The following is a 26,985-nucleotide window of genomic DNA, read 5'->3' as shown; positions in this document are numbered from 1 at the left end:
GGGAGGCTGAGGCTAGAGGATTACTGGAGCCCGGGAGGTTGAGGCTGCAGTGCGCTATGATTGTACCACTGCACTCCAGCCTGGGCGACACAGCAAGTCCCCGTCTCAAAACAAAAAACAGCAAAAAACAGGAAAAACAGGTACGGCTCATGACTCCTGCTGCCAGGCCAGCTCCAGAAACACCCAGCACATCAACAATCGGTGACAAGACAACCGCTCGGTGCAGGAGTTTGGTTCTCTGCCTTTCCTCCCACCTCGCCTTCAGCAGCCCTGTCGGGGAGGGAAGGGCTGTTCTGTCCCTTTAGGGAAGCTGGGGCTGGAGAGGCTGGGGCTGCAGACGGATGCTGTTTCCAGGCCTGGGGTGACCATGACCACCAAGTCTCCAATGTGGTGCCCGCTGCCAGCAGAAGCCCTCCCTGCCCTGACACAGACCCCACACAGCTGCTGCCACGGTCCTGGGCAGGCCCTCACGGAGGGCACCGGGCCTGCCAGCTGGCTTTCTCCCAGCCCCTGCGTCTGGCCCGGCAGCTCTTCCAGAATGACTGGCTGCTCGCCTCCCTCCCTCCTTCCCTTCCTGATGCCTCTGCCCCTTGTCTGCGTGGCACTGAACTGCATCTCTAAGTGTGACTAGGTGCTCGAATGAGACCCCAAGACAGATAGACAGGATGGGCCAGTCTAGACTGGACAGCTACTGCTGGGTGGGAAGGTCCTTTTCCCAGGGACCGGAAGGGCCTTCATTTCTCTCCCACAAGGGGCCAAGCCTGGAGCTTTGAGTTATGTCACTGGAGCTTATTTAGTCCTCAGGACAATTCTGATGTAGTGACCCTGGTCTCCACTTTCCAGGTAAGGAAACCGAGTCATGGAGAGGCCAGGGGACTTGTCTGAGGTCACACAGGTAGCTGGTGGGAGCCTGGGTTCCTCCCAGGACACTCAGGGATGTCCCCGCAGGCTCAAGGTGTTGAGTCAATCCTTGGGGCCTGTGGCAGATTGAAATGTGTCCCCAAAAGACAGTTGAGATCCTAATTCCTGATACCTGTGAGTGTGACCTTATTTGGAAACAAGGTCTTTGCAAATGTAAACAAGTTGGGATGGTCCTGGATTAGGGTCGGCCTTTAATCCAATGACTCGGTTTTTGTTTTTTGCTTTTTGTTTTTCAGGCAGGGTCTTGTTCTGTTGCCCAGGCTGGAGTGCCAGTGGTGCGATCTTGGCTCACTGCAGACTCTGCCTCCTGGGCTCAGTGATCCTCACTTCAGCCTCGTGAGTAGCTGGGATCACAGCCACTCACCACCATGCCTGGTCAATTTTTGTAGAGATGGAGTTTTGCCACATTGCCCTGGCTTGTCTTGAACCCCCGGACTCAAGTTATCCACTCACCTCAGCCTCCCAAGGTGCTGGGATTACAAGTATGAGCCACTGTACCTGGCCATGACTGGTGTTCTCATAAGGAGAGAGAGATTTGGAGACAGAGGCCCACAAAAGGAAAATGGCCATGGGCGGGCAGAAGCAGAGATTGGAGCGATGTGGCCACAAGCTGAGGAATGCCCAGGACTGCTGGCATCACCAGAAACTGGGGGAGGCAAAAAGGACCCTCGCTGGGGCCTCTGGAGGACGTGTAGCCCTGCTGCACCTGGGTGTTGGATTTCCAGCTCCCAGAACTGGGAAAGAAAAGGTTTCTGCTGTTGTAAACCACCCAGCTTGTTACAGCAGCCCCAGGAAAGGAAAACAGGATCTTTCCCAAGATGGACTCTGTCTCTTGGGGACCCCTCTTTCCCAGGATGCACTTGGCCTTGTAGACAGGTTAACCTGCCATCTCCCTCTGGCCTCTGCTGTTTTTCTCCTGTCCCTCCTCCTGCCCTCTGTGCCCTCCTTCCCGTCTGTCCTTTAAGACACACCTGGATTCCCAGCTTTTCCAGTAAGCCTTCCCTGGCTGGCCCAGCTGGAAGTGACGGCCTATGGTTAACTGAGCAACTACAGTCTGCTCAATGAACTTGGCAACCAACCAAGTACTTCCTGGTGAACCTAAGCTTGTGGTAAGAGCCTGGGATCTAGAGTCAGAAAGCACAGGAAATCAGGACTCCTGCCCTGCCAGGAGCTCATGACCAAGGGTCAGTGCCCAAGGACTGCAGAGGCTCCCTGCCATCCACATCTGGACTACCGAGAGAGCCTCAGACCAGCTTCCAGTCAGTCCTGTCTTCCCACCATCAAGGACACAGCCAGAACGAGACATGTGCTTTGGAAAGTGGATTAAGACCAAGACCACGTAGCACCTTCCGACCTAAACTCACAGAGGCTGGGGGTATTCTGGGTGCCAGGGACAGACAAAGCTCTGATCTCAAAGCAGTGCAGACGGGCAAAGAGCAAGGCAATCGAGATGGACGAGGGGTGAGGAAGACACTCAGGAGAGGGACTTCTGAGTGACTTCATAGGTGCTTGTTTAGAGTGGGTGCTTGGGACAGTCTCTTTGGGGACCAAGCTTAGATGTGACAATGGGAAGGAACTAGGCCATGTCTGGGGAGGCACCCTCCAAGAAGAGGGAACAGAAAGTGTGAGGACACTGCGGATGGAATGAGTTCCCCTTTGGGGATACAGAAACAAGGGGCGGTGTCCGGAGCCTCCTGAGCAGGAGGGAGAGGGGTCCAAGTTGAAACCAAGGAGGCAGGCTAGGGTCCCGGAGAGCCTTGTGGGAGTTTGGGTTCACTCCCAGCACCATGGGGAGCAGAGGAAAACACAGCTGAACTGAGGGCTGGTGTCTGGCCAGTACAACGTGGGTCTGGTCACAGCTTCTGATCTGCCATTCTGAGGCCACATCTCTGAACCCTACCATCCACAGAGGAGGGGAAATGGGTGCTAAGCCAGCTGCCCTCACCCTGCTCCCTCACGCTTACACAGGGGCTGTGTGGATTTAAAAATTCATCTTAAAATTCTTTTTAACAGCAAGAATTGAGGACAGCTTAAAAAAATGGGGAAGTGTAGGCTGGGCGTGGTGGCTCATGCCTGTAATCCCAGCACTTTGGGAGGCGGAGGAAGGTGGATCACTTGAGGTCAGGAGCTTGAGACCAGCCTGGCCAATATGGTGAAACCCCTGTTTCTACTACAAATACAAAAAATAGCCATGCATGGTGGCTCGCATCTGCAGTCCCAGCTACTCGGGAGGCTGAGGCAGGATAACTGCTTGAACCCGGGAGGCAGAGGTTGCAGTGAGCCGAGATCGCACCACTGCACTCCAGCCTGGGCGACAGAGCAAGACTCTGTCTCAAAAAAAATGGGGAAGTGCAACAGGAATGCTGCTGGCCACCTCCACCAGCTGGAGCTCAGTTCAGCTGATGAAACGCCCAGGCCAGGGGAACAGCTGGTTCCTTGTGGCACCGAGCAGTGCCTATCCCCAGGTACCATCTTTTCTATACTCATATTTAAGACCAAGTTTAATGGAGACCCAGCCCAGTTGCTGACGGAGAAGAGGTCACCGTGGAATAAATTTATCTGGGATCTTTAATAACTGGTGGTCTGAGTCACGGAGCACCCCACCCACCCCCTACCAACCTGGGTGCAGCAAAATGAAATTCACCAGATAGAGTGAGGCCACCACTCTCCCCACCTCTCTTCACCCCGACCTGGGTGTAACAACCTTTGGCCCATCAACTGCTAAAGGGACTTTGTCGGTGGGGTGAGGTGGCTCATGCCTGTAATCTGAGCACTTTGGGAGGCCAAGGTGGGCGGATCACCTGAGGTCAGGAGTTTGAGACCAGCGTGGTCAACATGACAAAACTCTGCCTCTACTAAAAATACAAAAATTAGTCATGGGTGGTGGTGCATCCCTGTAGTCCCAGCTACTCGGGAGGCTGAGACAGGAGAATCGCTTGAACCTGGGAGTCAGAGGTTGCAGTGAGCCAAGACTGTGCCACTGCACTGCAGCCTGGGCGATACAGTGAAACCCAAACTCAAAAAAAAAAAGGGGGTCCTTTGCCTTCTCATCTCCTCCACTCCCTGAGAAGGGAGATCCCCAAGGGCATTTCAGCCCCACAGTGGGTCCTGCAGTGTCTCCGAGGCTGCTCAGACATTTTCCTTGGGGCTTCAGGCAAATAAAAGACATGTCCTCCTCACCTGTGCTAGTTCCTTGCAGCTGCCATTACAAAGAAACCCAAATTAGAGGACTTAGAACAACAGAAATGTCTTCTCTCCCACTTCCAGAGTCTGAAGTCCAGGTGTGGGCAGGGCTCCCTCCAAATGCCCTAGTGAGGTGTCCTTTCCTGCCCCTTCCAGCGTCTGGTGGCTCCTGGTGGGGCAGGAGACCAGGGTCTGGAGGCAGGGAACTGAAGGCCAATTCCCACTGACTTTCTAGAACTAAGTCAAAAGGAAAACCCCAACTTTCCACGCCCAAGTAACAAAAGAACCAGAGGCTACTCTCTTTGCATGGTGCCCCCTTTTCTGCGTGGCAGATGAAAAACGGAAGATACTTCTGATTGGTCCCCTCCTGCAACCAATCAGGCTGGTCATGGGCCAAGTCTTCATTTGCATAGAAGTATAACTTTGTAACTTCACTTCAGCTTCTGATTGGTCACTTTCTGCAACCAATCAGAATGATCACAGGCCACTACTTCATTTACATAGGGTGTACACCAAGTGACCAATGGGAAACCTCTAGAAGGTATTTAAACATCAGAAAATTCTGTATCCAGGTTCTTGAGCCACTTGCCCACTCTCATCGTGTGGAGTGTACTTTTGTTTGATCTCGGCTCACTGCAACCTCCACCTCCCAGGTTCAAGTGATTCTCCTTCCTCAGCCTCCCGAATAGTTGGGACTACAGGTGTGAGCTACCACAACTGGTTAATTTTTGTATTTTTAGTAGAGATGGGGTTTTGCCATATTGCCCAGGCTGCTCTTGAACTCCTGGCCTCATGTAATCCACCCGCATTGGCCTCCCAAACTATTGGGATTACAGGCGTGAGCCACCACACCCGGCTGCTTTTGTTGCTTCTTTCTTTCCTTGCTTTGTATGTGCGTTTTGTCCAATTCTTTGTTCAAGATGGACACCCTCCACTGGTAACACCGAGACTCCTCGGAGTTCCTTGGGTTGTGGGCCCATTGCTCCTCTCTCTATCACCACATGGCCTTCTTATAAGGACACCAGTCATAGGAATTAGGGTCCATTCTATTCTCGATGGCCCCATTGCCCCATCTTAACTAATTATATCTGCAATGACCCTATTTCCAAATAATGTCACATTCTTCTTCTTCTTTTTTAAAGACAGGGTCTCACTCTGTTGCCCAGGTTGGAGTGCAGTGGCACAAACAGGGCTCACTGCAGCACTGAAGTCCTGGGCTCAAGTGATCCTCCTGCCTTAGCCACCTGTTAGCTGGGACCACAGGCACGTCTCACCATGGCTGGCTAATTTTTTGATTGTTTTTAGAGATGGGGTTTCGCCATGTTATCCAGGCTGCTTCTCAAAGTGCTGAGATTACAGGCATGAGCCACCACACCCAGCCTAATGTCATATTCTGAGGTTTAGGATGAATGTGAATTTTAGGGGTCTTGATTTAACCCACTAAACTCTCCTCCATCACAAATCCTGTCCACATCGGAGGGAGCTGAGGTTTCCCCTGAGTTTGGAGGATGGGGTCTGGCCCCTCCTGTGTCATCGTCTTGTGTCCTCCACCTTCCTCCCTCCAGCCTAGCCGCCTGGGCCTTCTCTTCACTCCTCCAACTGAGACAGGCATCCATTCCAGACCCCTCTCCTCTTGGGCTGGAATGTTCTCCACATCTTTAGATGACTCCTCTCTCAGAGGGTTCCCCCTTGGCCTCCCTGGTTTCTCTTTATTGCATTGTCCTGCAGTGCTGCCTTGGCCAGTGGCCACTGTTGGAACTTGTCTCCATGTGAGCTCGCTGCTTCTCTGCCCCCCACACCCCCCAGGCCATGGCTGCAGTGAGGGTGGGGACCTGGTTAATCTTGTTCATGCAGCAGCTCCAGGATCTGGCCCAGCGCCTGGTGCCAAGCAGACTCTCAATAAACATTTACTGAATAAACAAAAGGAATCAATGACTAGCCCGTCATGAATGCACAGCGTCTCCTTCTTGAGAAATTTCCAGCAGAACGAGGAGGTCAGCTGTGGCCGAACTAGCAGACCCTTTGTCCTTCCTTTACAGCTGGATTTAGGATACAAAGCCTGAAAAACTCTGCCATCTAATGGACTCACAGCAGAAGTGTTTCGTTTCTTCAAATTACAACCACATATTCAAACAATGACAACCAGCCGCTCTGGCTGTCACCTGCTCATGGTGTGACTAAACACTCTGTCCACAGGAGAAAACGTTAAAGGAGCAGTCCCGGCCTGCACTCCACTCTGCAGAGAGCACGCAGATGATCCCTGGGGTCTGTCTCAGATGGAAGCCAGAGATTGAGTGTTGCCAGATAAAACACAGGACGCCCAGTTAAATTTGAAGTTCAGATAAACAATGAGGAGATTTTTAGTATAAGTTATGTCCCAAATATTGCATGGAACATATTTATGCTAAAAAGTTACTCGCTGTTTATCTGAAATTCAAATTTAACTGGCAACTCTACAAGGCCTGGGTGGGGAGGGTCCCCTTTGGCTGACTGGCTCTCACAAGGGCATGTTCCTGAGAGGCACAGAAGATAAAGCTGTCAATTTGCAACTGACACGGATTTACACCAGCCAGAGAACGGCGGCTGGCAGAGTGCTGTCCGAGGTGCTGAATTCAGAGACAAGCGCACTGAAAAGAAAGTCCTGTGGAGGTTCCAACTGAATTCAGACCTACATGCCTATCATTTACAGCAGGGGGCTCCAACACCCAGAAACACATTTTTCCCCCATGGAGAAACACCCCCACACATTTTTATCCCATGGAGAATTTACCAAACTTTTTTTTTTTTTTTTGCGTGACGGGGTCTCACTCTGTCACCCAGGCTGGGAGTGCAGTGGTGTGATCTCGGCTCACTGCAACCTTCACCTCCCAGGTTCAAGCGATCCTCCTGCTTCAGCCTCCCCAGTAGCTGGGACTACAGGTGCGCACCACCACGCCCAGCTCATTTTTGTATTTTTAGTACAGATGGGGTTTCACCATGTTGGCCAGGCTGGTTTTGAGCTCCTGACCTCAAGTGACCCGCCTGCCTCGGCCTCCCAAAGTGCTGGGATTGCAGGTGTGAGCCACTGCGCCTGGCCCCAAACTCTTAATAGGACTTTTCTTTTGATAGGAGAGGACTATGGCACTTTCACTTTCTTTTTCTTTTTCTTTTTTTGAGACAGCGTCTCACTTTTTACGCTGTTGCTCAGGCTGGAGTGCAGTGGTGTGATCACAGCTCACTGCACCCTCAAACTCTTTGGGCTCAGGTAATCCTGCCACCTCAGCCTCCCAAGTAGCTGGGACTACAGGTGCATGGCACCACGCCTAGCTAATTTCTTTGTATTTTGGGGTAGAGATGGGGTTTTGCCATGTTGCCTAGGCTGGTCTTGGACTTCTAGGCTCAAGCAATCCAACCACCTCAGCCTCCCAAAGTGCTGGGATTACAGGCATGAGCCACCATGCCTGGCCTCATTTTCTTCTTTTATACATTTTTGTTGTTGTTGAGGTGGTGTCTCGCTCTTGTTGCCTAGGCTGGAGTGCAGTGGTGTGATCTCGGCTCAATGCAACCTCTGCCTCCTGAGTTCAAGCGATTCTCCTGCCTCAGTCTCCTGAGTAGCTGGGACTACAGGCGCGCCCCACTATGCCTGGCTAATTTTTGTATTTTTGGTAGGCGGTGTTTAACCAGGTTGGCCAGGCTGGTCTCGAGTTCCTGATCTCAGGTGATCCACCCGCCTCCGCCTCCCCAAGTGCTGAGATTACAGGTGTGAGCCACCGTGCCCGGCCCTTTTATACATTTTTATGTGGCTGAAATCAGACTTCCCACCCCAATCCCCCCTGCCCGGCCCTTACCGATACTTCATGCCTGTGCGCTGGGCGGTGCAGCCGTCCAGGGAGAGGCCGTGCATGCGGAGGAAGCTCTCCATGTTCCTGGCCTGGGCAGCTGCCCGCACCTCCCGCAGCCGCTGCAGTTCCAGCGTGTCCGTCTGGCGGACGGGATGCAGGGCCCACTCAGAGTGGCACCTGCTGCTCACGCTCCGCAGACTCTCGCTGTACGTCATGGACAACATGGTGCCGCCTGGCCTGGGAGCCGCCACTGTCCAGACGGTGATGAGTTAGACAGTGTGCCAATGCCCCGCGTGCCCCAGGCTGGATGGCTGGCCCTGGGGCAGGGGGCAGCTGCAGTGAAACATCCTCTAACTAGTGCCGCCACCAGGAGGTCTTGGCGTCTAGGAGCGGGACCCGGCCCCTGGATGTAAACATCTCTTGGCATGAGATTCTCAGTCCGCAAAGCAGTGCTTGCCAGGAACTCTGGCTAAGCCGCCCTTTTCTGCCCCCTGCATCTGTGAGACAAGCACAGGCAAAGCTGCATTCCAGACAGGACGGCTGCACCCCAAGTGTCCAAATGAAAACGGGAGCACAGAGAGCATGCAGAGCCTGAGCCCCCCAAATGCTGAAGACCAGGGTTGATTTTCCGTAGTGACTGTGGTACCACATCACAGTGCTCTCTTGAAGTGGTTCCCAGGGCAAAGCTGTCCCTGGGAAAGCAGCGCAGGGCACAACTGTTGCTGAAGTAAACTCTCCCGTAATTATGCCAGGGAGGCACCTCACCCCCGCATGCCAGGTGGCCCCAACTCAGGAAGGTCCTATTTGCTCCTAGCCTTGTAAAGGGAAATGCTATCTATACAACACATTCCCCGCTTGTTGAAAGCATCATTGCACCGCAGAGATCTTTGGGCTTCATGCTTTTTGCAAAAGAACAACCAAGCAGAATGCATTTAAGCAGGTTGCAGAGGAGAGTGGCCTGGGGAAAGAGGCTTAGTTGGGACAGAGGAGTTTCAAAGATTCTATGTGAAGAACCATTGCTAAATAGTCAGCTGAAACGATGAACGCACATTCCTGGAAACTAAAAGCAATGTAAATGTCCATCAGTAGGGAAACTGGTTGCCTAAGTGACAATCCATCCACATAGTGGGAATTGGTGCTGCTGTCAGGAATGAGGCGTCTCAACATAGACTGATGTGCAGTGAGCCCTGAGAGATGGTGGATAATTAAAAGGCCAAGGGAGAAAGCATGTGTCCAGAACTCAACCACTGGTGTTAATTCACGTGCACAACAGTGACTGGACCAGTGAGGGCAGCCTCGGGGCTGAGTCCTCACCCTGCAGAGTCTGTGACAGGGCCATGAGGACATGGAGGCAGGCTCAACACAAAGGAGGTCCCCAGTCCAGTGACCCTCACCCCACCTGACTGCAGCCTGGGCCATGGCCCAGGTGGACTGCACTGCAGCCCTGCGTCATTGCCAGAGAGAGAAGGTGCAGAGGGGAAGTCACCATTTCAGCTGGGTCAGCTGCACAGGGGGATCCTGGAACCTGGCCTGGGAACTGCAAAGGAACCAGCACTGTCCCCAATTTCTGCCCCAAGAGAGGAAAAGTTCGATTATCCCTGGGAAGGAGCTGGGAGGGCTATCCTGGGAGCTGAGACAGCTACAGAGGCTTTAGCATGGTCCTTGAAGGGGGCTGAGATGTCCTGGAGTTGCCCTAGGCTGGGCCTTTCCTGGGCTGAGCTCCAGGGGCCAAAGGAAGGACCCACAAGGGGCAGGAGTTTGTGATGAGCCCCATGTACCAGGGTCCTTGAGAATGGGAGACCGGCCTGCTGACCTTTCACTGCTCTGCCCATATGTGCACCCAGAGAGGGGGGCCACCTCCAGGAACCCCACAGCTGCCTCTTTCATGGAGGTTTCCCTGCAAGTATTTGTCTGTATCTTATTTGTAGGGACCATCATTCATGTCTGCCCTGTTGTGCCCAGCATGAGGCCTAGCTCAGAGCAGAGCCTACGAATGCCTGTTGCATGAACATGCAATTGAGGTGGGGAAGGTGGGCTCAGAGAAGAGCGAAACAGAGACCAGCCGGCAAGGAGCCCCGGAGGAGCCCCTACAGGGAGATGGTAGCAGTGTCCACACAGGCCTCAGCCCCACTACCCTGGTCAGGGCTGGATGGCTCCCTCCCCAAAAGCGGGCAGCCAGCTGTCCTCAGGGAGCCTGCCGTGCTGGTCACTCACAGCCTGCACCTCCGTCTGACGGGCATGGCTCCCAGGGGGCCTGTGCTTCCCATCCTACTCTCTGCCCCACGCACGCCATGCCACGTGCCTCTTTCTTGCTGTGATCTGTCTCCATTACGCTCGCCATCATCCACCTTGCAGATTCCTTTCTAGCTGTCCTATGTGCTGAATTCACTCCCCTGAAGGTTGGGTCCAGGAGGGTAGGGACCCTTCTGCCTCCTGCCACTGCTGCCTGCTCAGTGCCCATAGGAGTGCCCCTGGTGCACAGAGGAGAGGCTCAGATACTTGTAGAACAGAAACCAAGGCCCAGGCTCCAAAAGGCCAACCAGGGCTATACCTGGGCATTTCCCGGCAGTGCCGGGACAACAGCTGGCGGGGACACAACTGGCTTCCTGCTTCAGGCCCAGGGGCTCTTTGCAGGTCGCCCTCTCTTGCTGGGGGGTTCCCATGCCAGCAGTTGCATTCACCACTGCTCATTTCTACGCTGCGAGGGATGGTGGCTGCCGGACCTCTGGACGCTGAAGCAGGCAGGTGCCCTGGCATGGAAAACCCTCTGCCTCCTGGGAGAATCGCTCTGGAGGGCAGAGAGGCCTGGACTCCAGGAGAGGTTCATCTTAGGAAATGAGGCCCTTGGCACCCACAGACAGCAGCACCAGCTTCCCCTCCCTGCCTACTGGCCGGCCACTCCCTTCCCTCCATGTGCACGGCAGGCAGCTGCTTCTGAGATGGCCGTGTGGCCGGCTGCCAGCCCTGTGTGGGGCAAATGGGGGCCAACCCTTGCTTTCCTGGGGTCTGTGTTTAGAAGGAAGGACAGCTGGGCAGGCTGCAGCCGCAGGGCTCTTTCTGAAAGGCAGGACCAGCCTCAGGTGCAAGTTCCCTGCCTGGCCCGACCAGGCTGAGATCAATAGTCATTAGCTTTCAAGACATGACTCATGAAAAGCAACCCAGGTCTGGTTTGGCTCTGGAAATGCAGCCAAGGCCCTGGGGTGGGAGGACAGGGTGGCTGAGTGCCCAGCTTCTGGACAGGGACAGCTCTGCTTGTCACCTGCCCATGGTGTGACCCAGGCAGGCACCTTGACCGCTCCTGGCCTCAGCCTCCACATCTGTGAGGTGGGCTGGGCAGAGGCCTGTTGTACCAGGCTGCTGTGGGCTGCGTGAGATGAGGCTTTGGACAACTGGGTGGGAGTTGGTGATGCAGCAGGGAGCGAGTCTCTTGGGGGGGCGTGGGATAAGACACCAATTATGATAAATGCCGTGGAGAGAAAAATCCACCAGCAGGGGCCAGCAGGCAGGGCGGGAAGGAACTTGTGACCATAGGCTTGAGTGAGAGGAGTGAGCCACACAGACACCAAATCTCCCTAGAAAATGCTTAACGGGAGAGAACACAGATGTGAATAATCGCCCCCTTCCCAACAAGATGGTGGAGGGCCGAGTGTGGGGATGTGGGTGGGAGAAGGGAGAGAGGGCAGCTCTGTTGGGGCCCGCTTGCAATCTTTCCTTAGAGCTCATCTCGCAGCCCTGGGAGCAGGCCTGCAAGTGGGGGCCCTGCGGCATGGAGGGAGCCCAGAGCCTCTTGCTGCGAGCTTATCCCCATGGTGCCAGGGTAGGGCTTGGGCCAGGGAACTTGTGGGCACAGAAATGGCAGCCTTTGGCATGGGGTGGAGGGGTGAGGAGCAGGGCTGGTGCCATGAGGGGTCCACAGCCGCTGGATTCCCCTGAAGGTTGGGTCCAGGAGGGCAAGGACCCTTCTGCCTGCTGCCACTGCCCCCTGCCCAGTGCCCACGGGAGTACCCCATGCACAGAGGAGGGGCTCAGATACTTGTAGAACAGTAACCAAGGCCCAGGCTCCAAAAGGCCAATCAGAGCTATACCTGGGCATTTCCTAGCAGTGCCAGGCAGCTGTTGATGGGGGCGGGGCTGGCTTCCTACCTCAGATCCAGCGGCTCTCTGCAGGTCGCCCTCTCTTGTGTAGGGGAGGGGGCTCCCATGCCAGAACTTGCATCCTTCTGCACAGTGGGGGCTCCCTGTGGTCCTGAAGGGTCATGACTCTGGGAGGGCTGCTCCAGGGGAAGAAGGATGGGAGTAGGCAGAAGGCAAAGGGGCTCTGCCCGTTACCAGCGGTGCCTGGGGACAGAGGACAAAGGCTGGCTCCTCTGGACTCCCTCACGCTGGGGCTCTATGCCGGGCTTTTGCTGAAGGAGACTCTAGCAGCGTTAGGTCCTTGGATGAAGGGGCCCCAGTAAGACACTGCAGGGAAGAGGGAGCAGCCCCGCTGTCAGGCTCCTGCCTCAGGGTCCCCACTTCTCCTGCGCTCAAGAGCACAGTGACCCTGACTTCTGATTCAAAATATCCCAGATCCCGGCCGCTTTCCAGAGTGAGGGTCTCTGAGCCCTGACACTCCCTCACCACCCTGGTACCAAGAAAAACAAGCCCCTCCTCAATAGCCACTGCTAATTACATGGCACCTACAGGTTCTTTTCTGGGCTGGGCCTGCCTTGTGCAAATCTATTCTTGTAGGTCAGGGGCCCAGGGGAATTCATGTGAATTAACACCGTGACATGGAAAAATGCAAGGAAGATGTTAACCTCATTAAGTCAGTAGGAATCACTACCTCCCGCCAGACTCCTCTACCTGGAATTTCTGAATTGTTCTGTTTACTGAAAGCCAACAAAGCATACATCATAAGACTGAGAAGGAATCCTGAGCGTCTCTTCTGAATGGTGACACCCGTCCAGAGAGCAGAGAGCCCAGCCAAAGTTCTCCAAAGCGGAAATGGAAGGGGAGCAGCTACCATTCCGGGGTGCGGTTCTACAACGCACAGCATTGCATCAGTGCAAACACAGAATGATTTTCGCTCAAGGACAACCAGCAAACCGAGGCCCAAACAAGCAGCCCCCAGCTCCCTCGGCACGTGCTTCCTGCACAGACATTTCAGACAAGACCAAACCTCCCCGACAGTGCTCTGGGCAAAACCGGAAAATGCTGAATCTTAATCAACGGTGAACACAGCGAGGTACAAGCTAGACACCCGTGTCTCCCGCAGACGGGAAAACAGCGAAAACGGTCAGCCTTGGGCAGGTCTGGGCTGTGAGCAGGCTCAAGCGAGAGGCGTTGCCTGGCTGAAATACACTGCCGGCCACCCCGTCCATCACAGTCATTCCAAGTTTACCTCAGGCTGGCTCTTTTTTGAGGTCTTCTGCTTCGAAAAAATGTAGAGGGTCTGATTCCAGATCAGACAAAACCACCCCAAAATACCGTCTCCTGTGTTTTCATTCCCGCGGATGCGTGCCCCCAAGCGGCATCTCCCCTAGGAGGGTAGCAGCTGCATCCAGTCCTGGGGCTGCAGGGAGAACTCACCTGCCTTCGTGGGGGCGTCTGCTCGTTAAAAAAGCCACAGTCTAGTTTATTAGGGATCACCAGACGCTCTAAGGATCTGGCACGGCGGCTTTTTCATTAGGGAGTGTCACTGCAGGACGTCAGAAGCAATTGGTGAATGAGATGAGTCCCACCAGGTTCGAGTTTTGAGGCAGCGAGTCCATTAGTTCTATTAGGGCGTTTTCATCTCAGCGAAAGAGGCTGAATTATTCACGAGTGCCTCTTCCCCTAAAAGCTCGGGAAGTGCAGTTCCGAGCTGCAACCTGGCAAGGCTGACTCCCGGTGCGTGGGGTTGGGGTGCAGCCCAAGGTGGCGGGGGTCCTGCCAGTCCCTCAGGCCTACCCTTGCTGCCTCCACCATCCCCACGTGCCAGAAACACAAACCCTTGGACCCACAGGTCGAAAGGGGCAGGCCTTGCTCTTTGGTATCTGAGTGCGGGACACAGAGCCTGTGGCTTCCACACATCACTCAAATCTGAACTGTGTCTGCAGCAGGGAAGCCAGGGGCCCCGTGGTACGGGACCACCACCCACAGCCAAGGGGGTCTGGAGAGGCCTCTGCTCAACACATGCCGATGCTCCTCGTCTCCTCTGGGGACGCACCTCAGATTGGCATATCCGATACTGCCAGTACCTATAAATGGCAGGAAAGCCCCAGAACCTGCTATTTGGACTCCACACTGCCACTCACTCGAGGCAGAGATACAGGAGCCCTTCTCCACGGCACGTGTCCTGACCCGGGGTTTGGGAAACGCTTTGAGACCACGCCAAACCAGGCTGAGCTCTGGGATGAGGCTAAGTGCTGAGCCCCAACCCCAGGGTCATGACCCTTGGGGTCACTGTGTGTCACAGGATGCCAGCAAAGTCCCAGCGTGACATCATCTTCCGGCTGAGAAAGCGCGCCAGTGAATGTGGGATTCTGAATGGAGGCGGAACCGTCTCCCCCACAACAAATGGGCAAACAGTGGTAGCTGCCATGGGGGAAGGTGGGGGACAGGAAATCAGTGCCCCAGACACAGCGTGGAAGATAAATGAAGTGGGAGGCTGGGAGAGGACGTGGAGTCTGGAGGTGTCTGGCTGCGGGTGACTACCTGGGAAGGCCTTGGCAATTGAAATGGTTTGTCCTCAAAGGCCCAAGCCCACTCTGTCAGTTCCCCACATATCGCCCTGGTCAGGGGGGCCTGTGCCTCACTACTGGGTGGTGGCTGCAGCCTAACGTGCTCTGAATGAGGCCCTCTCCTTCCCTGGGTCCACTGCTCCCCTCTGTCCCTCTCTGTCTCAGCACCTGCCCATCAGTGGTCAAACCCCGTGGACGTGGCTTCTGACATCCTTTTCTCAGGCCCTGCACCCCTTCATTCTCTCCATGCAGTTCCTGGAGCTCAGCCATCCTGCACCTTTCCTGGACACTGTCTGGTCTCCTTGCATTAGCCTCTCTCTTCCCTGTCTTACTCCCTGCTACCAGGCTTCCTTCCTAGAGCCCTGCCCTGCTCAAACACCATAGATGGCTCCCCAGTGCCCTCTGAGTGCCTCCGAGCCCTGTTGCTAGGCATTCGAGGCCCGCCACCAACATCCACCTCTACAGCCTGCCTCTCTTTATTCTCCATCATGTCCGTGATGGCCCAGGCTGGGTAACTGTTGCTTCCTGTTCTCTGTGCACACTTCTGAGCTGTAGCTCAGGCTGTTGTATCGACTGGAATGTGCTTCTCGCCTCTGTGGTGAATCCTGCCCAGCCTTCAAGGTCCAGATCCAAGCCCCTGCTGCCTTCTCCACAAAGCCTTCCTGGCTCTCGGCCGGCTGTGGCCCCTCCTTTCTCGGACCCCAAAGGCTCTTTGGGCTTCTCCTAGGACGTGCTTTGCCTTCTGGAGATCACTGGAGCTATTTGAGACCTGGGGTACATGGAAGTATTGCTCCCAATCCTTCACTCCTCTCTGTACTCATGCCCTTTGCCATGTGACTTTATAGCTCCTCCCACTGGTGGGGGCAATATATTTCCAGCCCCTTGACTTTGGGCTGGTTCATGAGACTTACTTTGGTCAAAAGCGTGTGAGCAGAGGTGACAGCGCTCTGACCCCAACCACAGGCCGTAAAAGACCCTGCATGTTTCTGCTTTTCCTCTGGTACTTTTGCCATGGGAAGGACATGCCTGGGATAGGCCCCAGTTAAGGACGGGAAGATGGAGGACATGGGGATTCAACTTGCAGCTTGGAGACAAACCGAGCCGAGCCAGCTTAGACGCGCTGCCTGGTCAACCAGCAGACACAGCAGCAAGGAAGAGATGCCAATTGCTGTGTGGCACTGAGTTTTGGAGCTGTTTGTTATGCAGCATTTGGTGGACAGCTGATTGGCACAGTGTCCTACGTCGATTCCTTGCCTGGGAGCTGCATGGGGGCAGGGCACATGCCTCTAACGCCTTTGCCCTGTGAGAGGGCCAGGCCTAAGTAACTGAAAGAACCATCCAACAGCCATGTTTAGTGGCATGCTTGGAGTGATGAGGTGCCCTACTAGGAGTGGCCCCCAGCCTGTTAACAAGGACCCTAGCCCTTAGAGGTTATCTCCAGAGCCCCCGCAATAGACACCCAAGTGACCCCCTGGATATCCAAGGGGTAGGATGGCCAGAGCCTGTGGGCACTGGAATTGGAACTGAGAGCCTAGAGGGTAAGCTTCAGAGCTTCCCTTGGGGCTGGGCAGGCCACCTGGAAATGAAGGTTCTCATGCACAGTGTTCCCAGGGGATGGACAACATGTTGAGGCTGTGGGGTTTTGAGGGCCATGAGTGGGCTGGAAGGCTCTCACTTGGTCACACTGGACAATTTACTTGGCCCCTCCCGGGGCCAGGCCCTTGGAGCTGGCTGGTCTGTACCTGTGGGCGGGCCTTTTGAGCTGGCAGGTCTGCACCTGGGATTTTCCTGCCTGCTCATCGGACCTCACCCCTTCCCTTCGAGGACTGAGGCTGCCCCAGGCTCCCTGAGGATGCAGTTCAGGTACACGTTTCATTTCACTGATGAAATCCCCTGGGATGAGCGGTGTATATTTGTTAGGATGTGTTACACCATGCATACATACATCATAATACAAACATTTCATCCAGGAAAAGCATTTGCAAGCCTGAGTTCAGATTTAACTATTTTAAGCAAAATCTTATCTACCAAAATTTCAGTAGGATCCAAGAGTTGGCCATGTCTTCAGAGCTCCCCATAAGGAGCAGGACCTCCCAGGAGGCACTGAAGGCGTGGCACAGATCACTCTGAGCATCTAGGTCTATGGTCCCCGTCAGAGGTGCTAAGGCTGGCGATGGCCCGGGGCGGGGGCAGAGAGAGAAAAGCCACATGGAAATACATTGCCATCCCCATGCCCACTGCCTGGTGCATTGACAACGACCCCCAAAGCACTGTCACCAGGTGTCCGGGTCCAAATAGAGAGACCTCCTGGCCTGACTGCCAAGATGCAGCAATGTATACCAGCGACCTACTGCCAGAAGGCGTGCCGATTCCCCAAACAGTCCCAAGGCATGGGGAGGCTGCTGCCCGCGGGCTCCAGGCAGCCCTGACATTTTACTTCCTAGGGTTGGAGGCTGCACCAAGAACATGCATCCCCTGCGTTACAGGTGAGGGAGAAGCAGCCCAGGGGGAGGAACGGGTCTCCCCGAGAGCACCCTGTGGGGCCCTAAGCCTGGCATCTTGATGCCACGTCCCACTGGGGCATGGTCTCTTGCCAGGTGAATGTGCCCGGTTTCTTAATTCACCAACAGAGAAACACATCAGAAAGATGTCACTAATCCAAGTCATATCAGTACTGCACACCCCCAAGCAGGCATTAACCTTCAATGAGCCTGAGGAGCTCTGTGAGTTCCAGATCAGCTCAAACCCACAGGCAAAGGGGGAACGGATGGGCTCGCCACGTCCTGTACTCTGATAACGGAAGCAGCACAAGCTGGCGACCACAGGAAGGCGTCTCCCGCGCTGCCTGATGAGGGAAGCTTTAACGGTAGATTTGGCTGAGAGCTTGGCAGTCATCAAAAGCCCATTTGCTTAAATCAAAGCAAACTTCTGGCAGATCAACACATACAGTTAACCTGACTTCACATTTTCCATCAGGACATTGCACGGTGTCCTGTGGGGGTAGGCACAGAGGGTGACAAGCAGAGCCTGGGGGTCTCAGGGGGCTTTGGCTTCATAGAAAACACCAGCACACCCTGCTCGGCAAGGGTGCAGTCCTCCCGCCCAGTCCCTGGCCTTCGGCTCACTGGGTTTTAGGGAGAATGAAGACTCGTTACCTGTAAAACTGGAGCTGTCTTTTGGGACTCCCATACCGAGTACTTCGGACAGCAATGGAGGAAAGAGAAAAAGGAGAAAGGGAGAGAAGAGAGAGAGTCGACAGTTGGCATCAACCCCAGCAGGTGCAGGTCAGAAAGCACCACCAATGTCTCATGCCCCTGGGCCCCCCACCAGCCGCCTGCTCAGGGCAGTCTCTGAGGATGCACATCGGGTGCCAAATGCTCTGCAGCAGCGCCACCCGGTGGCCACGGGCAGAGAGCCGGAGCCAGTTTTCTGGACACCAAGGGCTCCTTCCACGCCAGGCCCTATTTTCCGTGGTGAACCTCCGGGTGAGGGTTGGTTTGGATTGCACATGCTTCGGGACTTGCTTTGCAATATGCTTGTGGGCAATGGCTCAAAACTCTCCAACCCAGGCGTGCAGAGAACCCGCGTGCTGGCAAGCCCGCACGTGCCTGCCGGGCTTTTTAGGACAGACACTGCCTTTCCCTGTGGCTGTCACAGACATGGGCTCTGGCTCAGGCCCCAATGATTATCTGGAAAGGTCTGGCTGCCCAAGACCAATGGGCTGCTGGGGTACTGCCTGTGCCTGCATCTTTCATGGGTTCTGTGCTCTGTCCCCAGAGACTCAGCTCTCACTGAACGCCCTCCGCAGCCAGCACTGCCGTTCAGCGCTGTTTATGGTGCAGGCAGAAACACCCAGGGCTGCAAGCGGAAGTGAGTTCCACAAGGAGGGGGTCAGGGTGCCCTGGGAACATTTGGTTGTCCCCACTCCCTCAGGTGTTGGGAAACCGGTAGACGTGGTTCCCCAAAGGCCTGCAAGGTCGTGATCCTCGCTCAGGGGAAACTGGCGGGGCCACAGGGCCCGTGATGTATAAAGTGGGAGGAACAGAATGCTGGGGTTGGCCCTGCACTCACTGTCGGGCCCTCTGTTAACCTCAAACGAGATATTTCGGAAGGGTCAGGGACAAGAAAGGAGTCTACTCTGGCTCAAACCCCCTGGAAAAGTTTTGCTTTTTCTTTCCTACTTGGGTTTTTAAAGCCCCTGCTCCTTTCTTGGAGAAAACGCTCACCGGCGTGCACCTCGAAACCCCGTGGAAGGCAGAAGCCTGTGGGCCCTGCTTGGGCCCTTCCTCCTCCAGAGGGGAGGACAGTGGCCTTGGGAACCCCTCCTGGAGGCAGGACTGACCCTGGGAGGGGGCCTGAGTGAGGGGGTGGGAGGTCACCTGTAGATCATCCCGGGGGAGCCTGTCTGCCGCAGGGAGAGCCGAGCCGGGGAGCCCGTCGTTGACTCTGGATACATGGAGCCAGCCTCACTTGTTCAGACCTGCTGGATTTTTTACAGTGGGAAAATTCTGGAAGAAAAGCAAAATAAGGGAGGGGAAGAGGGTGGTGGTTAAAAAAGATCAACCAGGTTCGGCCGGGAGACTCTGGGATCACAAAGGCCTAGGAGACTGTCTGGGTTCAGGGTATCGGGGAGCCCCTCAGCAGGCAGACAGACAGACAGACAGGCAGGCAGACAGACAGCAGGCAGGCAGGCCCATGGGCTCAGGAGGGACTGGAGAGCAGGTGACAACTGTGAGAAGGGTTTCCACACTCCATCACTGCACATTCCCACCCTACATGTCGTGGGGGTCCTTCCACACCAGCCCAGCTGTTGTTCTGAAGCCGCAGGTATAGGTTCTGCTGCTCACATGGTGCAAAAGAGACCGCCCAGGGGGCATCTGTGTACTTTCTGAGCTCCTGAGTGCACTGCTGTCCCCCAGGGTCATTGTTGAAACTGTCCCTTGCCCTGACTCGAGCCCAGTGCAGCTTCCTGGTGCTGCCACTGAGCTCCTAAGTCAGGCAGCTTGTCAGATGCCACTGATGTCCCCTGCTCCTGGGATTCCTGCCCTTGGGCAGCCCCTGCCCTGGAGTGTGGGCTGGACCTAGCAAGTCGCTTCTAACCAGCAGAACATGGCAAAGGTAATGGCAAGACTGCCACTTCTGTCTTGCTAGAGACTGTCCCTCCTGGCTCTGATGAAGTAAGCTGCGGTGTTGGAGAGGCCCGTGGGGCAGGAACTGAGGGCAGCCTCGGGCCAACAGCTGGTGAGAAGCTGAGCCCTCAGCCGAACAGCCCAAAGAAAGGAGTCCTTCAAACGAACAAGCGAGCCTGGAGGTGGATCCTTTCCTACCAGAGGTTTCCAAGGCGAGCCCAGCCCTGGCCAGCACCTCGACTGCAGCTCAGCAGTCCCAAAGCAGCAGACCCAGCCCTGCTCTGCCCCAACACCTGACCCACAGGAACCAGGAGATCCCACTCTGGGCGGTTTGAAGATGCAGGGTTTGTGAAGAGCTGTTACAGCAGTGTTGATAATGGGTACGGCTGCCAACATCCAGCCGTCCACCCACCTCTCCGGCTTCCACCCTTGGGCTGAGCCACCGCTGTCTTTCACCTGAACTCCTGGGTCTCCTCCCAGTGGCTCCCCCCACCGCCTCCTGAACCCTCTCAGCCCTGCGCGCCTTGCTCCACCTGGCTGGCTGCTGGCTTGGGGCTTCTATTTCCAAAGCGAATCTGGTCCCATGCTCTTTCCTCCCTCTCCCAGGCACTGCCCCCCAGGACCCTTCGCTCTGCCACCTGACCCTCGGCCCAGGCCCCTGGCCTTCCCAGCAGGCTGAGCTCACACTGCCTGTGGACCCTTGTACTTGCGGCTCCTTCTACTGGCTGCACCGTTGCCGCAGTGCTTCTCAGCGCCATGAGCCCCGACTGTGAGGCTCAGGGGTCCCTGCCACTCCCCAGCCGACACCACGCCCTTGCTGCCTGCACACGGGTCTGTGGTGCCCCAGTTCCCTCTCTGGGGGGGTGCGTTCCAGGAGGGCAGTGGTTCTGTGGGTCTCGCTCGCTGCTGCACCCCCATGCCTGGAACGGGGCTCGGCTTCTGGAAGGACAAAGGACCCCTGATCCAAAATAATGTGGTCCCGCACCCACGGGCAAAGGGATGCCCTGGGCTCAAAACACAGCCCCGCCCGTCCACAGCAACCCATGAAATTGGTGGGAAACCTGACACTTAGCCAAGTGGTGGATTGGCTTTGTTTTTCCCCCCTCTTCTTTTTCCCCAGAACAGTGACCTCCTGTCACCAGGGAGCCGGTGTCCTCGGAAGAAAAGCAAAGTAAGGGAGGGGATTCACAAACAGCCTCTGTCCCTGGGGTCCAGGCAGCGCAGGTCTAGGTCTCCCTAATAACAGAGGTCTCCTCTGAGTGGGCAATGTGAGCCCATGTGCAGACCTGCTAGTAAAACGGGACCAGCCTGGAATACTAGCACTTTGGGAGGCCAAGGCAGGTGGATTGCTTGGGCACAGGAGTTCGAGAGCAGCCTGGGCAACATACAGACTTTTTTTGTAGAGACTCGGCCTCCACAAAAAAATAAAAAAATTAGCTGGGCGTGGTGGTGCATTTCTATAATCCCAGTTACTCAGGAGGCTGAGGTGGGAGGATTGCTTGAGCCTGGGAGGTCGAGGCTGCAGTAAGCCATGATCGTGCCACTGTACTCCAGCCTGGGCGATCCTGTTTCAAGTAAACCAAAATGAAAACCAAAAACAAAGATAGAAGATGCAGAGAAGATCCAGCACCATGCTAACCTCAGAGGAAGTGGTGGGGCTTGGTGACGATCCCCTGGAGTTTTATTCTTAAAGACCCTCATTCAGGCCAGGCACGGTGGATCACGCCTGTAATCCCAGAGCTTTGAGAAGCCAAGGCTGGTTACTTGGCTTTGGGGTGACTGAATCCCTGCAGTACTGGGGGGCTGGAGGGGCCTCCAGGGCAGCCTCTCTGAGCCCATTAGCAGCTCACGCGTTTTGCTCTTAGATGACTCAGAGGCAGGAAATCAAATCATCTCACTAAAGCCGTTAAAAAACCGTCGTTAAACTCCTAAAGATGCTGTGCTTTTGATCAGAGGACAGTGCATTTCTTCATGCACGGAACACTGGCTGAGCACTACTGCTGTGGGAGGCTGCCCCTATAAGCAGTGGAGTTCCTGCCCCCAGGCTCCCCTGAATAGCTGAGGGACATGGACAGGAAACCAAGGCTGCAGAGTGGAGGGTTCTGCTGAGAGCAGAGTCGTCTCCACAGCCCGTCCCCAGGGAGCCCCCATGGAGGCTGCATAAGCAAATATGGCCCATAGGAGGCAGGATGTCCTCACACTGGCTTGCAGAAGGGGATGGGAGCTGGGATGCCTGTGCCTTTAACAGGGTGTGTAGCCCACCCCACACCTCGCTCTCTCTTGGGTCTAGCTGCTGAGCTAACTTCCAGAATTCCGGAATCAGAAACTCAACTTGGGTTGGAAACAGTGCAGGGACTGAGTCACTGGTTCCATGAATGTGGGGTGGGGTCCAAGAATCTGCATTTCTCATAAGTCCCGGGTAACGCTGATGCTGCAGGCCCAGGGACCATGCTTTGAAGACCCCTGGCCTGGAAGCGAGGTCGAGGGCCAGGAGTCTAAGCAGGCCAGAGCCAGCCTGCTGCCTCTTTTGTAAATAAAGTTTTATTGGAACACCTCCATGTCCGTTTGTTTATGAATCCTCTCAGGCTGCTTTTCAGCTCCAAGGGCAGGGCTGAGGAGCTGCAACAGACTGGCTGGCTGGCAAAGCCTAAATTATTTACTACCTGGTCCTTTACAGAAAGAGTCTGTGGGCATCTGCTCTATGACATCTTCTCTCCCAGGCTCAGGGGACACCTCACAGCTCCTCCCTTCCCACCCCACCCTCAGCTGCCACTGCTGCTTCCCAGACCCCTGAGAAAACACAAGCAACCAGAAGCCACCTTCCCCAGATAGGGACGCGATCCGTGCTCAAAGCCTCCTGCCTTCCTTCCTGTGGCTACCCAGTGAAACGGCTCCACAGTGTCCACGGCCACGTGGCCGCCCCCAGCCCCACACCCACTCAATCCCATTCCTCCTTCTTCAGGAGGCATTGCCAGCTGCAGCCAATGAGTTATTTCTCTCATCTCCAAAGAAAACAAAAAGCACAGTTTCTGTTTGTTTTTTTTTTTTTTTTTCCTGAGACAGAGTCTTACTCTGTCGCCCAGGCTGGAGTGCAGTGGCGTGCTCTCGGCTCACTGCAACCTCTGCCTCCTGGGTTCAAGTGATTCTCATGCCTCAGCCTCCCGAGTAGCTGGGATTACAGATGTGCGCCACCACGCCTCGCTAATTTTTGTATTTTTAGTAGAGACGGGGTTTCACTATGTTGGCCAGGCTGGTCTCGAACTCCCGACCTCAAGTGATCCACCCGCCTCGGCTGGGATTACAGGCGTGAGCCATCTCATTTGGCCTAAAAAGCACAGTTTCTTAGACCCACTTTCTTCTCCACTGTTTCTCGCCTTCCATTCACAAGAAAATTCCTCAAAAAGTTTTCCTTCAATTGTCTGCGATTCCTCTCCTTCTTCCAGCTCATAAACTGTCTCCAATCAGCCTCTGCCCTCACCACTCCATGGGAGTGGCACTTGCCAAAGTCGCGGTAACCTCTTCATTGCTAGGTCCAGTGGTGCCCATCGTATCAGGGCGACAGAGGTGCTGCCTGCGGCTTCCCCAGCTCCCGGGACTCCGTGCCCTGCTCCCATCCCTCCGGCCACTCCTTTTCAGTCTCCTGGGCTTCTTCCTGCTCCTCTCTGTGCTCCAGCAGCTGCCCTTGTTCAGGCCTTGAACCTCTTCTTTTCCATCCCCATGAAACCCCTCAGATTTCTGCCCATCTCATGGCTCTGAACCCTGTCGCTATGCTGCAGACTCCACCCTGTGAACCCCAGAGCTGTTTATTCCCTGCCTGTGTGGCTCAGTTATGAGGGTGGGGAATGTGTGCCTCGGATTCCCGGGTCAGACACTGAGCTCCCGACTGCCCTCACTCCCAGCCCAGTTCTTCCCAGGGTGGTCTCAGCTGAGTAAAGAGCTCCCCACCCTCCCAGGTGTCAGTCCCACCCCCGGGAGTCACCCTGATTCCTCCCTTCTTCCCATGTCCCGCCTCCCACATCCAATCCAGCCCTGGACCAGGGGCCCGTGCCTCTCCCTGTCTTCTCCCAGGTCCAGGCCGCCACTGGCTCTCATGCTGCTCCTCCCAGCGTTCCCTGCGCCCACCTCCACCCCAACTGGCCGATTCTATGCAGCCAGGGTGATCCTCCCAGAACATAAGCCAGATTATGTCACTGCTTTGCTCCAAACCTTCCAACGGCTTCCATTCCATTCAGAGCCAAAGTCCAATCTCAACAGTGGGTCCACAACCTTTCTGGCCACATCCCCCTGCTGAGTCCCTCACACACCGGCCCCTGACACACTGGCTCCCTGGGGGTCTGTGAACCCAGCAGACAGATTCACTCCCACCTCAGGGCTTCATGCATTCCCCCTCCTCCTGCCCGAATTCAACTTCTGACCACCACGGTCTGCCTGAGCCCCCTCCCACGTTTGCCTCTTTATGCCAAGGTCACCTTCTCATGGAGGTCTTCCCTGGACACCTCCCTCACATCGCAGTCCCCGTCTCCCCCATGCTCCCGGTCCCTCCCCTGGGCTGTTTCTCCCCAGCGCCTGTCACCTGCTCACAGGCCTTCTCCTCCACCTACTCATCTCGTTTATGCTGTCTGCCCACCAAGATGCCGGCTTTGGGAAAGCAGGGAGATTTGTCTGCTGGTTCCCAGCTGTGCCTGGCACCTAGTAGACACGGAACAGGTATTTGTTGAGTGAATGAATGAGTGGGTGGATGCCTCTGTGACCCAGCCTGCTGAAGGCCAGAGCAGAGACAGCACCGGAGAGGCAGCTGGGGCTCGCGGTCTGCGTTACTGCAGGTACACGGCCCACGGCGCTGGGGACGGGCTCGCATGTGGAACAAGGGCAGCTTTCTCCGGAGGGTGCAATGCCCGCTGTGTCCAGTGGGGGTGCTCAGGGCAGCTCCAGGTGCAGGGACAAGTGGCACCGCTGGTCACTCTGGGGGAGGCATCCCTAGGAGGCCACCTGTTCCACTCCCCACCCCTCTGGACTCCGAGAAGTGTTGACCTGAGGTCAGGCTGTATCTGTGCTAGCAGCCAGCTCTCCAGCCTGCAGCCACAGGCGGGAACTGTACGCCGTTTGATGACCACTTTACAAGGAACTGCGGGCCACGAACACAGCCTCTGTGTCATTCCTCACCAGGGTTCCACCACCTTTGCCACCTCCCAGGGGAGGAGGGGATGGTGAGATTTCCCCACAGCCCCCGCTTTGCATTTCAGGATGTAAGACACACAGAGGCAGAGCCCAGAGTCCACCTTCTTGAGCTGCAGACGCCACTGTCCAATCAGGAGCGACTGTATCTGCCAAGCAGCCAATCCCTGTGGGGCCAACATCCTAAGGGGGATGCTGTGAGTTCCAGGCTGGCGCAGTGGCTCCTTCAGCACAGAGGGAGGCAGACACGGCTAAGCTGGGTGGCCCCGGGCTCCCTGACACCGCCGGGACTTGGGATAACAGGCTTCAGAAACCGCTTGCCAACACACCAGACCCAAGAGGGGAGCCTAGCAGCTGAGGGGGTGCAGGGCCCAGGGTCCAAGCAGGGAGCCCACAGGCTAGGTCCCTCCCATCAGCTCCACTTCCACTTGGTCTGCGCATGACCTGGAGCAAATCTTCCGGATTTAGATTTGGAGAAACTGAAGCATGGAGCATTCACACAGGCCTGCCTAACTTCTCATGGAGCAAAGAGAAGCAAGATGTGAAAATGCTTGGAGCCCAGGAAGGAATCCAGTCATTAAATGCTCTTCCCCTTTACGTGGTTGGCTGACAAAGACAGGGGACCTAGGAAGGTCGGGAGGCTCCCTCTACGGGCATTTTCTTTCTTCCTACCAACTTACTACTTTGAAAACTTTCAAACCTCATAAAAGTGGAAATAATTAGAATAGCAATAAATACCCATATACTCTTCATCCCAATCATACACCAATTGTTTACCTCTTGTCTCACTTGCATGCATTCCCGCTCCTCTCCTACCCTTTTCCTGTCTCTCCACGCACATACGCACACACACGCACATGCATACATGCACAGGCATACACATGCACACACACCCACATGCACACATACACACATACAGGCACACATGCAATGCACATGCACACATATGTACACATGCACACACACCCACACACACGCACACACCCACACGCACGTGCACACCCACATGCACACATGCGCACACACCCACATGCACACATGCACACACACCCACATGTGCACACACCCACATGCACACACACACTTTTCTCTGAACTGTCTGAAAGTGCGTTGCAATCCCCTGAGCTCCACTCCTCAATATCTCAGCACTCATCTGAGAGTTTTGTCTTAACCACACCACCAGCACTCTACCTAAGATACTTAGTTCAGTATCACCTGATCCTCTATTGGGTGTTCCCAATTATTCCAAAATAACTCCTACAGCTTTACAAAAATCTGGGATCCATTCAAGGCTCACAAATGGCGTTGGTTATTTCTCTCTCATCTCTCTCAATCTAGAAGCAACCCCCCATTTTTTTCGTTTTTGTTTTTTATGACACTGACCTTTTTTGAAAAGTTCAGGTCATCTGTCCTGCACACAGTCCCTCGGTTTGGATTTGTCTGACTGCAGTTTCAGGATTCAATTTAGCTGAACCTTTTTGGGGGGGTCTTTTCCTTCTCATGCATCCAGGAAGGGACGAACAAGCGAGTTTGCCCATTGAGGACAAGACCAAGTCTGGCCGTTTGGTTAAGGTGGTGTCTGCCAGGGCACAGCTCTTTCTTTTCTTTCTTTTCCTTCCCTTCCTTCCCTTTCCTTCCTTTCCTTCTCTTTCTTTCCTTTTGTTTTGTTTTCTTTCTTTTTCTTTGATGGAGTCTCGCTCTGTCGCCCAGGCTGGACTGCAGTGGCATGATCTTGGCTCACTGCAACCTCTGCCTCCCGGGTTCAAGCAATTCTCCTGCCTCAGCCTCCCAAGTAGCTGGGACTACAGGCGTGTGCCACCACACCCAGCTAATTCTTGTATTTTTAGTACAGATGGGGTTTCACCATGTTGGCCAGGATGGTCTCGATTTCTTGACCTCATGATCTGCCCACCTCGGCCTCCCAAAGTGCTGGGATTACAGGCACAAGGCACTGCACCCGGCCACAGCTCTTTCTATTTTTCGTGATTAACCAGGAATCACAGGGAAGGTTCTTGAAGGCTGTGTGAATATTCGGTTCCCCTATGACCCCCA

At 55.2% G+C, this 26,985-nt stretch overlaps 1 protein-coding gene across 3 annotated transcripts in view; it reads right to left on the bottom strand.

Moving 5' to 3' along the window:
• Nucleotides 1-26,985, bottom strand: part of KCNAB2 (potassium voltage-gated channel subfamily A regulatory beta subunit 2) — a 109,661-nt gene that overhangs the window by 43,934 nt on the left and 38,742 nt on the right. For 2 of the 3 annotated variants that reach the window (XM_050745206.1, XM_050745116.1), the window contains exons 2-3: nt 19,009-19,137; nt 17,785-17,826 (exon numbers count right to left, since the gene is read on the bottom strand). In XM_050745206.1, the coding sequence (XP_050601163.1) occupies nt 17,785-17,826; nt 19,009-19,085 (119 nt within the window). In that variant the 5' untranslated portion in view covers nt 19,086-19,137. Of the gene's footprint in view, nt 1-7,931; nt 8,165-17,784; nt 17,827-19,008; nt 19,138-26,985 lie in introns of those variants that run through there. The other variant, XM_050745286.1, reaches the window with a different exon arrangement.

Source organism: Macaca thibetana, chromosome 1 (genome assembly GCF_024542745.1).
Source record: "Macaca thibetana thibetana isolate TM-01 chromosome 1, ASM2454274v1, whole genome shotgun sequence".
In the NCBI taxonomy this organism is placed as follows: domain Eukaryota; kingdom Metazoa; phylum Chordata; class Mammalia; order Primates; family Cercopithecidae; genus Macaca; species Macaca thibetana.
This window is presented reverse-complemented; position numbering and strand designations above follow the sequence as displayed.